This window comes from Salvelinus alpinus, chromosome 16 (genome assembly GCF_045679555.1).
Source record: "Salvelinus alpinus chromosome 16, SLU_Salpinus.1, whole genome shotgun sequence".
Classification (NCBI taxonomy): domain Eukaryota; kingdom Metazoa; phylum Chordata; class Actinopteri; order Salmoniformes; family Salmonidae; genus Salvelinus; species Salvelinus alpinus.
The window spans coordinates 23,369,887-23,384,728 of NC_092101.1; the positions used below are offsets into that span (position 1 = coordinate 23,369,887).

The 14,842-nt window shown below is 42.4% G+C and overlaps 1 protein-coding gene across 1 annotated transcript in view; it reads right to left on the minus strand.

Moving 5' to 3' along the window:
- Nucleotides 1–14,842, minus strand: part of LOC139541154 (FAS-associated factor 1-like) — an 82,742-nt gene that overhangs the window by 27,001 nt on the left and 40,899 nt on the right. The window contains exons 9-15 of the mRNA XM_071345457.1: nt 13,833–13,928; nt 13,614–13,740; nt 13,456–13,519; nt 13,273–13,354; nt 6,198–6,352; nt 860–996; nt 569–657 (exon numbers count right to left, since the gene is read on the minus strand). Of these exons, the coding sequence (XP_071201558.1) occupies nt 569–657; nt 860–996; nt 6,198–6,352; nt 13,273–13,354; nt 13,456–13,519; nt 13,614–13,740; nt 13,833–13,928 (750 nt within the window). The remainder of the gene's footprint in view (nt 1–568; nt 658–859; nt 997–6,197; nt 6,353–13,272; nt 13,355–13,455; nt 13,520–13,613; nt 13,741–13,832; nt 13,929–14,842) is intronic.

Here is a 14,842-nt window from a genome sequence, read left to right on the forward strand (position 1 = left end):
TCAGGTAAATGTCTGACAGAGGGACCCCAGCCATACTGTCCCAAGATTCCTGTCCTCACATGAAAGAATACCGCTTCTGTTTCGCTGCTTTCTTCTCAGAGTGAAGCTTGGAATTTGTTTGTCGAGTTTCTATTGGATTAAAGCGGCAATGGACAGAGAATGGTGAAGAAGAGAACAGTTGTATCCTGCTCCCATTGTGAAGACCTTAGGCACAGTTAACTAAAACCAAATGGGAGGGAAATTAATTGTGCTTCGCCCCCCCTGTCCCAGACAAAGGGCCTCTCAGATGTGTGTTCCTAGCCTTGGCCCTAAGTGGAGCTGGTGGCAGTCACAATGCATTCCGATTTGTCTCCGCATGTCCCCATTTAGCTCCGAGACAAACTATGGCATAATTCTATGAGAACGGCTCAAATGGCACAATAATTGGCTCCCTCTTGGCCTCCTGTGACTAAACAAATCATGGTATATTTCAGTGGCCATGGCCTAATCATGGCTTACATTTCAAACATCTACTCCCCCTTAAAGACTCTGTTCTTCTGTGTGCTTTTAGAGTTCCTCTCATCTGTACCTCATCCTTGATGTCCTCTTGCTGCTGAGCTGAGAAGATTTCCATCGCACCCATTAGCCTCATCATCAACTCATCCACTGTTGTATTGCCTTCAAAGAAAAAGAAAAAACAAGGCATAAAAATCAAAAAAACTTTCCCCCCATTCGCACAAACACTTACTATTTTATCATTATAGAAGGGTCAGAGTAAATTGCTAAATTATAGCTATAGTTAAGTATAGCTTTAAAAACCCCTCCCTTTATCCAGAACATAACAAATATTCAACCCATCAATATTGTTGACATTCATTACCTTGAATAACATTTAAAACTTCATTTGATGTCCTCTTTCCCATGACAATAAGGAGCAGGGGGAACTGATCGGTCTTGTACGTCCGAATCGTCTGTGCCACCACACTGCCAAAATGCCTCGTGCAAATGGTGAGTAGTCTAGGAAAGGAAAAGACAGGACGGACATTTTTCACATGAACAGAGGTACACAGCTCATACCATTAAGGACTTTAAAACCAATTCTGCCTTTTCTTACTGTAGACGTCCCTGTCTAAATAGGCCTAGTAGACAAATTAGTATTCCCCACCGCATGTGATGAATTGATAGGGCAGAGAGGATTTCTTATTCCATTACAAAGACAGAACTTTAAATTAACATTTCACTAGAAGGAAAAGGGTAGCAGGCAGGCCCTTGGAGCTCACTGTAAATGTCATAATATTAATGAATTGCTATAGAGTGAATGCAAATACAGATTATATTTTTTGCTCACCTTTTAATAAGATCCACTTTAATAACTGGCTGGTAAAATATAGGAGTAATGAAATGGGTGGAGGATGATGTCAGAGGGGAGAGGGATGGAGTGATTGGTCTGGGCGGCGGTGCTACTCATTAATCATGAATTCAAAGTTGAGAGTGCTAGTTGCAATACTTTTCAAACTTTGAGATGGAACAGCATCAACTCAACGCTTAACCATGGGAAGCATTAGCACCAATCTCCAATCAGCATTCTAGGAGAAACAAGGTCATTTCAACCACAACATTCCTCCTTTATTTCACCAGGTAGGCCAGATGAGAACAAGTACTCATTTACAACTGCGACCTGGCCACAATAAAGCAAAGCAGTGCGACACAAACAGAGTCACACATGGAATAAACAAACGTACAGCCAATAACACAATAGAAAAAGTCTATGTACAGTGTGTGCAAATGTAGTAAGATTAGGGAGGTAAGGCAATAAATAGGCCATAGAGGCGAAATAATTACAATTTAGCATTAACAAGGAGTGATAGATGTGCAGATGATGTGCAAGTAGAGATACTGGGGTGCAAAAAATATATATAATAATATGGGGATGAGGTAGTTGGGTGTGCTATTTACAGATGGGCTGTGTATAGGTACAGTGATCGGTAAGCTGCTCTGACAACTGATGCTTAAATCAACTCTTACCCTAAATCTACACCAAATAGCTCATGCACAGTTGAAGTCGGAAGTTCACATACACCTTAGCCAAATACATTTAAACTCAGTTTTTCACAATTTCTGACATTTAATCCTAGTAAAAATTCCCTGTCATAGGTCAGTTAGGATCATCACATTATTGTAAGAATGGGAAATGTCAGAATAATAGTAAAGAGAATGATTTCAGCTTTTATTTTTTTCAACACATTCCCAGTGGGTCAGAAGTTTACATACACTCAATTAGTATTTGGTTGCATTGCCTTTAAATTGTTTAACTTGGATCAAACGTTTCAGGTAGCCTTCCACAAGCTTCCCACAATAAGTTGGGTGAATTTTGGCCCATTCCTCCTGACAGAGCTGGTGTAACTGAGTCAGGGTTGTAGGCCTCCTTGCTCTCACACTTTTTCAGTTCTGCCTACACATTTTCTATGGGATTGAGGTCAGGGCTTTGTGATGGTCACTCCAATACCTTGACTTTGTTGTCCTTAAGTCAATTTGCCACAACTTTGGAAGTATGCTTGGGGTCATTGTCCATTTGGAAGACCCATTTGCGACCAAGCTTTAACTTCCTGACTGATGTCTTGAGATCCACAATTTTCCTCCCTCATGATGCCATCTATTTTGTGAAGTGCACCAGTCCCTCCTGCAGCAAAGCACCCCCACAACATGATGCTGCCACCCCTGTGCTTCACGGTTGGGATGTTGTTCTTGTGCTTGCAAGCCTCCCCCTTTTTCCTCCAAACATAACGATGGCCATTATGGCCAAACAGTTCTATTTTTGTTTCATCAGACCAGAGGATATTTCTCCAAAAAGTACGATCTTTGTCCCTATGTGCAGTTTCAAACCGTAGTCTGGCTTTTTTTATGGCAGTTTTGGAGCAGTGGTTTCTTCCTTGCTCAGCGACCTTTCAGGTTATGTCAATACAGGATTTGTTTTACTGTGGATATAGATACTTTTGTACCCGTTTCCTCCAGCATCTTCACAAGGTCCTTTGCTGTTGTTCTGGGATTGATTTGCACTTTTCACACCAAAGTACGTTCATCTCTAGGAGACAGAACGCATCTCCTTCCTGAGCAGTATGACGGCTGCGTGGTCCCATGGTGTTTATACTTGCGTACTGTTGTTTGTATAGATGAACGTTGTACCTTCAGGCATTTGGAAATTGCTCCCAAGGATGAACCAGACTTGTGGTCTACAATTTTTTTTCTGAGGTCTTGGCTGATTTCTTGCGATTTTCCCATGATGTCAAGCAAAGAGACAACGAGTTTGAAGGTAGGCTTTGAAATACATCCACAGATACACCTCCAATTGACTCAAATGATCTCAATTAGTTTATCAGAAGCTTCTAAAGCCATGACAATTTTCTGGAATTTTCCTAGCTGTTTAAAGGCACAGTCAACTTAGTGTATGTAAACTTCTGACCCACTGGAATTGTGATAGTGAATTATAAGTGAAATAATCTGTCTGTAAACAATTGTTGGAAAAATGACTTGTCATGCACAAAGTAGATGTCCTAACCGACTTGCCAAAACTATAGTTTGTTAACAAGAAATTTGTGGAGTGGATGAAAAACGAGTTAATGACTACAACCTAAGTGTATGTAAACTTCTGACTTCAACTGTAGTTGATCATGGGTTCTGACAATGTGGCTGACCAGTCTTTTGACCATCCAGCTGTGGTTAAGGAGGGGTTCTCCCCATGACACGATGAGGTTAAGAGGATGTCCAAGCCCTGTCCTTGTCCCTGCTCTAGGGGGCCCTGAAAAGGCCTCAACACAGCCAGGCCAAAACATTGGACAGAGGTAATTCTAACCTGCCACCAAGGTCATGGCAACAATCGCCACAGCCTTCAGAGAAACCCAATCTTAATTCCCATATTAAACACAACCTCCTTTGGTTCCAATCAAACACCTTAGGAGTCAACCCAACACACCTTTCTCTTACAACTACCATACATAGTAAAACGATTAAGCAGAAGTACACTAACTCCGGAGTAACCCTAAAGAGCAGAAATGTTTCTATATATGGCGCGCAGGTCGGCATTTATTGGGATGACTCATACTGGAGGCTGCTCTGCATAGTGGTCACTCGCTGGCACAGCTACAAAGTCAGTAAATCTGGTTTTAAACCTAACCACATTGCTACAGTAACACTAATGCCTAACACTAACCTTTAATTTGCACACATTTATACGATAGACAATTTTGACATTGCATCTGGGCCATCTTGCGGAAATCACTCAGTTCTGCCTCCAGGGCAAGATTCATGACAATAAACATCAACCTGTATATGGTGCACAATAACACGTACTGACACAGCATCACAAATGAAGGGTGAAAATCGTGTCTAAAGCGCAGGAAGTAGAAATTAAACCAAGAAATAAGGTCAATAAGGTGAGCGGTTCACTGCAGTCTCTTTCAGCCATAACATATCTTAAAGAATGTATAGCTTTGCTTCCCACAAAATCCTTAAGGGAGTTATTTTTTTCTAACTACTGGAAACACCTGGTCCTTGAATATCAGGTCATGGTTGGTTTGGTAATGAGAGTGACAGCTTCTAATTCAGCTCACTCTTCCTCTCCACATGGTAAAGTGTTAATGTTTCCCTGGACTGTCAGGTTCACTTATTTACATCAAAGTCATGCATGAGATGTTGAGAGACTGCTGCAACTTTACATACACTCCAGTGAGCATACAACAAACTCTCAGGTGTGCTTTAGTCAATCACGTGGAATAGGAACCGGATGCTACACAGAAAACAGATACTCTGCGCAGACATGTTTTGAATGGAAAACAGCATTTCTCAGGCGATTCTCACGTTTTTAATACAGCGCTTCTGAACAAGTCAGATGAGTGCATGACACTTTTACTGGTAATGTGCTCAATTACGAGGAGTTCAATACCATTATTGATCGGTATAGCACCGTATGATAAATAAAAATAGAACAGATGTGGTATGAAAGTAGGCAGTCAAACACAAAAGCATGGAATCAAAAGCTAACAACTACCTGAAAGATGTAGTGTTTTGAATATATTTATTCATAATTAAGTTCAATACTAGCTGTGCATGAGGCTCAGTGTCTGTGGTATTTTAGAGACATTTTGCCATGGGCAACAATTACATTGGGACGTATTCAACAGGTCTGGTTTTATGCATAATTTCACACTCAACTAAAGGATACGCTATGAGGCCCTATGAGTTAGAATACCTTCTTAATAGCCACTGTGACTCATGCCAATCACCAGTCACTCAGGATCAACCTAAGAGCGTGAGAATGTGGGAAAAACGTGTGTGTACGTACATACGTACGTTAGAGCAAGTAGCAGTGCACATTATGAAAAGCTCCAGATGTTGCCTGCTTTTAATCTGCAATAAAAAGGCTCAGCTGGGGCAAAAAGCAAGAACCAAAAGGGAGAAAGGGTACGGAATGAGGGAAGGTCAGTGTTTGAGCCTTTCCCCCGTCTTTCTTAAACGCCTCCTACCAGGGGGTGGGCTTAGCCCTGAAGTCTAGTGGAAGGAAAAGCTGGGGCCTGCCCCGGAGCAAGAGGCTGCTGCTGGGCCCTAATCAAACCTCCATCTGGTTAACGGCCCTCTCTCCCACAGCAGACACATCACACCTGGGACGCTGCCCCATTCTTGCCCTTGGCTAGGGGAGTAGAGCATGGCCAGGGAGGGTCAAGCCTGGCTTTGGGGTCAGGAGTTGAAGGCTTGCGAGTGTTGTTGGGTATTGCTAGTGCAGGGAGTCACATACTGAGACAGGCAGGACATTGGTGGAAATAATGGAATTGGGTTGTGAATTGTTATGGAGGAAAGATGAAGTAGAGTTGATAAGGCTGCCATGTCATGAGCGCCCTCAGCCTTGGGGAAATAGAGATGTTCTCACAGGCAATGTAGACTTCATGGGACCTTCATTTCTAACCTACCCTCCAATGAGGCAGATTAGTGAAGATTGCCCAATTGGGGCCTCATACTGCAAACACAACTGCTTTTGTTAGCACACATCCCCCTCGCCGATGAAGAGGGGCTTGAGTTAAAGAGAAAGAGTGGTGCGGAGCAGGGGACGAATCTCAGCTATTAAGATGGCATCCACCTGTCAGACAATCTCTGATATTCATTTTGTTTTCAGGGCTACAGCGGTGGATTCCTGAGATGTGATGAGGGCATAGAGTACTCATACATACCTGGCTTTGTTAGCTTCTTTAGTGACATCCCATGCCCATGTGATGAAGTTCTGGCTCAGATAGGCCACTATGGAGTCTGCACACATCATCTGGGAGCAGAAGACGTTGCTGAGCACACTCTCGTCATTGTGGAGGTAAATGGCCAGCAGTTTTCTCTGTGGAAATGGACAACAGAGAGGTTTTCATTAGCAGAGGTGTGAGGATTGAGAAGCTAATGACAAGCCAGACCCTGAAACACAGGGTGAGAAAAGTGTCCTTGCTCAGTCTGGTCCTTGCTCAGAATTTAATCATTGAAGGGAGAGGTTTTAGACAGCTTTCACGCGTCGCTCAACAGGAGACCGTGAGTAAAGCGATTGCTTGCACCGACAGCAAGGCCAAACCAATGAAAAGCAAACACACAAAATCAAATGAACAGGGAGTAAATAAAACTTCCTTTGAGGGGGCCGATAAGAAAACAAAAACAGACAAATCACTTCATTTATTTTACACCGAATGCCACTGGCCTTCTCCTGCCTGCTCAGGTTAGCAGCAGGGGTGTGAAATATTGACGAAGCTCTAAAATCCAAGGATATTGACACCATCATATGAGCGACAGATTCTCAGGACTCACTGACAACTAATTTTAAAAAAAACACACAAAAGGTTATCTTGGACTGTGTAGGAAATAAAGCCCTCTAAATTACATCACTCACAAATTTTTCTGACCCATACCAAAAGCAAAATAAGTACAAGCAGAAAAGTGAGGGAAAGTTAAAAGAAAGTTATGCTATATTGTGGCCTGTGTAGAAAAGGAGTGGGAGAGCACTGCTGTGTTTGCTCAGCGATTAGAGGTTTAGAATAAGCTCCCCGGTTCCTAGCGGGAAGGAGCTTGGGGCTCATTCAGTGGCCCAATTGAACGCCCTGAAAAGATTAAACACTCATGCTGAGAAGACAAGCAAATGCAGCATTGAGAGTTTTTTTCCCCCCTTCTCAAAAAAGATGAAGACACACGCACACACCCTTGCACTCATTATCTTATACATACATACATGCACGTAGACACACAAACATTTGTTCCTCTGCAACTTGTTTTAAGTCTCCAAAATATTTTTTGTCTCCAAACATTTTGTAAAGAGGGAACAACCCCTCTCCTATAATAACACCCAATCACCAACTCCCTCACTTTACTTAAACTGTCTTTCCCTCTCTTCTCCAACTGTTCCCTATCTTCTTTCACCTTTCATCTTTTGTAATGCTTTCCTTAGCAGGGACAAATCACCTGTAAAACCAAATTACTAGGTTCAACCTGGGCTAGAAAGTGACCCAAAAGGCCCTCTTTCTGGTGTGAATCCTCCCACCTGTTCACCATACAGAGGGGAGGAGAGAGTAAAGAAACTAGAGAAAACCGATCTGTTCTGTGAGCCAGACTGTAGTGACTTTCACACAGCACCCTGTCAGTGTTCACTTCTCAGTCACTCCCGTCTGTCCCTCTCCTAGTGTAGACTAGAGCCATGTGAAACAGGTAGCCGTTGGCCAGGAGCTGGGGAAGCAGAATGGGCTCAGCTCACATCCGGATGGTCTTTGTGTCCAGCCTGGACCGTATGATTATCTGCAACATGAGCAGGAATTCTTCTACACAGGTGTGCCACTGGGGGATGAATAGAATGACAACCGAAAGATTCAGTAGACCAGTCAGAATAAAACGACTCGCAAAGTTTGTGAAATGTTGAACTCATCTCATCTTTAACCACACCACCCAGATTGTGATAATGCAGCACGACTCCAGTGAAAAATACAAGCATTTGTTTTGTTCTACAAAAAGTTTGTTGTACGGGTCATTAGAGGACAATGTGAAAATACACCTGCTTGATAACCGTGGCCCCTGATAAACACACTACCATATGTCATTTGTGCCAGCCATACGTTTTCATTAGTCTCATTCAGTTTATGTATGTGTGTTGTGGGAGAACGTTTTTAATTATAGCCAGTGTTGGGGAGCAGAGAAGCCAGGGGAAAGTGATCATCCACAGTAGCCCGAAGAAAAACAAACACTTCAAAATGAAGACCTTAAATTACTGCTCCCCTGCCACACACACACTGAGAACACACATTCGGATCAATGCTTTAACAGATGGTAGGTACATGATTGAAAAACACATTTGGTATTAATAGTAACCAGTTCTGATTTCATTTTTTTGAGGTGCCATAAACAAGTCAAACATTTTAGTGAAGACAAAAAAAGCACACAATTGTCAAATTGAATTTAAAGCAGCAATATGTAACTTTGTGGGAGACCTAACCAAATTTACATATAAATGTGAGTTATAGACCTGTGAGTCTAAGAAGCGGTAGATCTTCTCTAGGTACGCTATTCTATGCTCCCTGTTCTTGCATCTTTTACTTTTGTACACCAGCTTCAAAACAGCTGAAAATAAAATATTTTTGGTTATTGAAAATATATTTGACAGTGGTTTAGATGGTACAACAATTCTCAACACTATACATTGTTTTGTCACATAAGCTGAAATTAGGCGAACTATTCAAATTTTTGCAACCAGGTAATGGCAGAAAGATTTACATATTGCACCTTAACATAATAAACCTCAGTCTTTATACACATGAAACTATAATAGTCAAAATATTCAGCTGGGCTTCAGTTCACCTGACTGGAAGTGTTCTAGTAGAAACAAATAAAAACATTAAGACATTAAAATGAGATCACTTTCACTAGAGCAGGGAGAGATGGATGAAAATGTGTTTATCCATTCCCTACCCGTGGTATCGATTTCTCCTCTCTCCCTCTCATTGCTCTTTTGCTAAACTACGGGGGATTTAAGCGGATACTCGAGTGTGATAAAACCCTCACCCCGGCACCGCTATGAATTTTGATGTGTGTCTTTGTGTGAGTGAGAGAGCAGGGTTACTCCGATTAACCGCACCGTTAAGGGGATTTGAGGGGAGCCTTGGCAGTGATGGGTGGCCTGTCTGAAGGGCCTTACTGCTGATCCTCTGGAGGGCTCAGGGGCCCAAAGCATTTTCATTAAGGCGCATCTCTCCCTCCAGAAACGCTTCATCAAATGTAGTGTTTTACTTAGTGATTAGCCCATCAGACATTGAGACAGATTCCTCTGCAAAATCTCTCCCTGGTCCCTCCTTCCCCTGAAACCTGCATCATACCAATATCCACTAAATGAACAGCTAGTTGTGATGACAAGAGAGGAGAGATTTAGACCAATTTCTTCAAGAGGGAGGTGGTGCTGGTTGGGGAGGGGTGTTTCGGAAGTTGACACCCAATGGTCACATCAGTGAGTCAGATGTTTGTTTCTCCAGTCTCATCTCCTCTAGGGCTAGAGAGAGAGAGTAGGGGGTCAGCTGCATGTGTCCCTTCATATTGGTTTATTTTCATTGACACAATGTACAGTCTCCAGCTGCACCACAGAGAGATCAACAGAGAGGGGGCCATACTGAGCTAGCTTAGGGAAGAGGATATCAGCTGGGAGGCAAGCCGAGCCTTTGCCTCACGGTCTAAAACCCCCCAAACATCTTGCTGTATTCTCCCATTCTAATAAGACAGTAATCCACACAAGCTGTCAGTTGATACAACCCTCCTTAAAAGGACAAAGCAGAAAAATGAAGAAAAATTGTGGGCTAAAAATAAAAGTGGCAGCTGTCATGATGAAAATATAATGAGGTTTATGAGAGGAATCAAATGGAGGCTCTTTTTGAACAGGTACTCCCACCTTTAGATGTAAAAAATAAATAAATGACAATGGTCATTTACAGTGCATTCAAAGTGTTCATATTCTGACTTATTCCACTTTGCTGTGATGCAGCCCGAATTCAAAACACACAATATCTCAATGACAAAGTGAACAAAATGTTTTTATAAATGTTTGTAAATTTATTGAAAATGAAATATAGAAATAAATAATTTACAGAAGTATTCATACCCCTTTGCTATGACACTCCAAATTGTGCATCCAATTTCCTTGATCATTCTTGAGATGTCGTTCACCTGTGGCCAATTCAATTGTTTGGACATGATAAAAAAAAAAAACACCTGTCTATATAAGGTCCCACATTTGACAGTCCATTTCAGAGCAGAAACTATACCATGAAATCCAAGGATGTCTGTAGATCTCAGAGATAGAACTGTGATTAGGCATACAGTACAAGTCAAAAGTTTGGACACACCTACTCATTCAAGGGTTTTTCTTTATTTTTACTATTTTCTACATTGTAGAATAATAGTGAAGACATCAAAACTATGAAATAACACATATGGAATCATGTAGTAACCAAAGTAAAGTGTTAAACAAATCAAAATATATTTCAAAGTAGCCACCCTTTGCCTTGATGACAGCTTTGCACACTCTTGGCATTCTCTCAACCAGCTTCACCTGGAATGCTTTTCCAATCATCATGAAGGAGTTCCCACATATGCTGAGCAGTTCTTCCCTGCTTTTCCTTCACTCTGTGGTCCAACTCATCCCAAACCATCTTAATTGGGTTGAGGTCGGGTGATTGTGGCGGCCAGGTCATCTGATACAGCACTCCATCACTCTCCTCCTCTGTTAAATAGCCCTTACACAGCCTGGAGGGCATGATGCCCAAACCAGATGGGATGGCGTATCGCTGCAGAATGCTGTGGTAGTCATGCTGGTTAAGTGTGCCTTGAAATCTAAATAAATCAGACAGTGTCACTAGCAAAGCACCCCCACACCACCTCTTCCATGCTTCACGGTGGAAACCACACAAGCAGAGATCATCCTTTCACCTACTCTGCATCTCAGACACGGCAGTTGGAACAACAACAAAAAAAATCTACAATTTGGACTCATCTGACCAAAGATGTGAAGCATTTATTTGGGCTCCAATTTCTGAGGCTGGTAACTAAGAAATTGTTAGCTCTGCAACAGAGCTCTGGGTCCTCATGAGAGCCAGTTTCATCATAGCGCTTGATGGTTTTTGTGACTGGAATGCAGCCAATAACTTTGAAAGTTTCTTCAAGTGGAAACACTTAAGACACACCCTCTCCCCTCAGCCTACCAGACACTTTTGATAACACATCATGACGTCTGACGAGTTTACACATGCAGGGCGAGGGAGGAAGGAATTAATTTTAAAAATGGGCCGCTCTTGCCCAGAAATTCATCACTCGTTCATCCCGCGACGATTGTGTTTTCAGCCACTGGTAGCTTGTGGGTGCTTTTTATATGCGATACAGTCAATTATGATTGCATGTCTACTAACTATATAATTATTAATATACCCCTGTGTGATAGCTAGCAAATTAATTTGCTAACTTACGTTAGCCTGCCTAGCTACAACTGAAGGAAAATGTTTTATTTCTACAATTTCCAAAAGCCAATCAAACAAAAACATTCTTACTTTTACGAGACGTGTTTGTGCATTAGTAGCACAATTTCTAACTTATTTACATTCGTTTTACTTACACTTGTATGTTGGCTCCATATTGATGGTTTAAGTTTTGGCAGACTTTTCTTAGCGCATGTACAATCATCTTCTACAATGTAGAAAATAGTAAGAATAAAGAAAAAACCATTGAATGAGCAGGTGACCAAACTTTTGACTGGTACTGTAAATCTGGGGAAGGGTATAAAACAATTACTGGAGTTAAGTGGCCCCCACCATTGTGAAATAAATTGACAAAATATGGAACTATCCAGACTCTGCCTAGAGCTGGCCGTCCGACCAAACTGAGCAACAGGGCAAGAAGGACCTTGGTCAGGGAGGTGACCAAGATGGAAGCCACTGCTGAGAAAAAAGGCACATGACAGCACGCCTGGCGTTTGCAAAAATGCATGTGAAAGACTCAGATCATAAGGAAAAAGATTTTATGGTCTGATGAGACAAACTGAACTCTTTGGCCTGAACACAAAGCGCTGTCTGGAGGAAATCAGGCACAGCTCATCACCCGTCTAACAACATCCCTACCGTAAAGCACAGTGGTGGCAGCATCATGCTATGGGGATGCTTTTCAGCAGCAGAGAGGTAAGGATAGAGGGAACAATCAATGGAGCCAAATACAGGCAAATCCTTGATGAGAACCTGCTTCAGAGTGCAAACAACCTTAGACTGGGGAGACAACAGGATAATGCATACAGCCAAAGCAATGCTGGAATGGCTTCAGAACAAGGATGTGAAGGTCCTTGAGTGTCCCAGACAAAGCCCAGACTTAAATCCCATTGAAAATATGTGGAAAGACTTGAATATTGCTGTTCACCGGCACTCACCATCTAACTTAAGAGCTTGAGAAAATCTGTAAGGAAGAATGGGAGAAAAGCCCCAAATCCAGATGTGCAAAGCTGATTCAGAAATACAGAAAGACAACTCAAAGCTGCAATCGTGGCCTCCCGAGTGGCGCAGCGGTCTAAGGCACTGCATCGCAGTTCTTGAGGCTTCACTACAGACCCAGGTTCGATCCCAGACTGTGTCGCAGCTGGCCGTGACACCCATGAGGTGGCACACAATTGGCCCAGCGTCATCCAGGTTAGGGGAGGGTTCGGCCGGCCGGGATGTCCTTGTCCCATCGCGCTCTAGCATCTCCTTGTGGCAGGCCGGGCGCAGCACGCTGACTTCGGTCGCCAGTTTCCTCCGACATATTGGTGCGGCTGGCTTCCGGGCTAAGCGAGCAGTGCGGCTTGGCAGGGTCGTGTTTCGGAGGTCGCATGGCTCTCGACCTTCGCCTCTACTAGCCGTATGGGAGTTGCAGCGATGGGACAAGACTAACTACCAATTGGATATCACGAAATTGGTGAGAAAAAAGGGGTAAAAAAACTAAACGCCACCAAAAGTATTGACTCGGGTGTGAATATTTATGTAAATGCAATATTTCGGTATTTCATTTTCAATAAATTCGCAAAATTGTCTAAAAACATGTTTTCACTTTTATCATGGGGTATTTATTGTGTGTAGATGGGTGATAATTAAAAAAAATACATTTTGAATTCAGGCTGTAACAACAAAATGTGGAATAATTCAAAGGGTATGAACACTTTCTAAAGGCACTAGTATCATGTCCTGTTGACCTGTAAGTTATACTACTGAGACCAGCTCCTCTACTGTTACTTACATCTCTGGCTTTGCCATAGAAGGCCTCTTGAGATGCTGCCTCCAAAGTACCAATGAAGAACACTGGATGACATTCTCCATACCTGCAACACACACAAAGGAGATTGACCTGTAAAAAAGAATGCATGGATCTTCCACATCGTTTGAGAAGCACAGAACCCTTAAAACAATACTAAATACGTACCTTGTTGAAAATTCAGCAGTAAAGTGCAGTAAGGCATCACTTTCATTCTCACTATTTTCTGGCACTGCAGAGAAAAAACGCATTAGCTTGATAACAATTAAATACCAAATCAACCTTTTTGAATCGAGTGGTAGCTTCATGCTAAGTGAGGTACGTACTCAAGGCGGCTTTCCGACAGCCTGTAGAAGACCCCATACCGAACATCTCTGATTCGTCCACTCCAAATTCAGACGCATCCTCAAAGTCATCCCCCTCGCTGTCGCTTACCATGTGGACATCTGCGCACTGTTCAAACATATTCGCTTCAGTATTGTTGACCTATCAAACACAATGAAAAATGTAAAACAAAGCCAAATGTACTGTGTGTGTTGCTCTACCTCTTCTGTGGGCTCCTGGTTGTTGGCTGGTGAGGACCTTCGACACACACTGAGGTGATGGCAGGGGTAGCTGATTCCAGAGGCAGCTAGGGTCATCTGTGGACAGAAAAATAATAATAATAATAAAATCTGAATAAACTTACAATTCATTAACCTTCTATAAGGAGGCGTAAAGGCAGAAAGAGATCCAAGTTCAGCATTCACAGATAAACCATTCTGATTTTCTGATAGGATTAGAAAAAATGTATCCAGACTTATGAGGAAGCCCAGAATAAAATGTACAGGTATGGTTTATGGACAACCTCATTAAAAACTGGAAATGTCACCAACCGCAGCACTGGAGGGACTCATTAAAGACCATCTATATGGCTGAACCCAATGGGATAGGCTAAAGATAGAGGCAGGGGCCATGGAAATTGATGGGGCCCCAGCACCCATCTCTCAACCTATGCTACTCACTAACCTGCTCTCCCTGAGAGTGTAAGGGATGATCAGTGTTAAATCGATACTGCATGTCTTAAAAGGCTTTAATTTCAAGTATGACAGTCTAGGGGCAGATGATCTGAACCGGACCACAACATCCTACATGGCCTGAAGCCAAGCGGCAAATTAATAAAAGCATTGTCAAAACCTAGCACAAATAATCTCTACTTAACAATACAGTATTTTAGTCCGTTCATAATCAACATTAGCAAGCCAACTCATCCACTACAGTTCAAATATGGTAAAAATGTATTTACCTACTGGTTCATCGTTTGAGAAAACAACCTTATGTTTATTGCAAACAAGTGCTATAGTGGCATTAACTGGAGGTTTAACCCTAATGCCGTGATTGACACGGACAGACAAAACAGAAAGTCCCTGGCCGTCAACACCAGGGGGTGGCAATCTTTGCTATTGTCAGGTCCTCTAGCCAACAAAACCAGTTGGTAATTATTGAATCAGGACCCGATTACATGTAACGGCAATTGAGTTTCAAAAGCAGAGTGACTGCTGGAGTTTTCCACGTC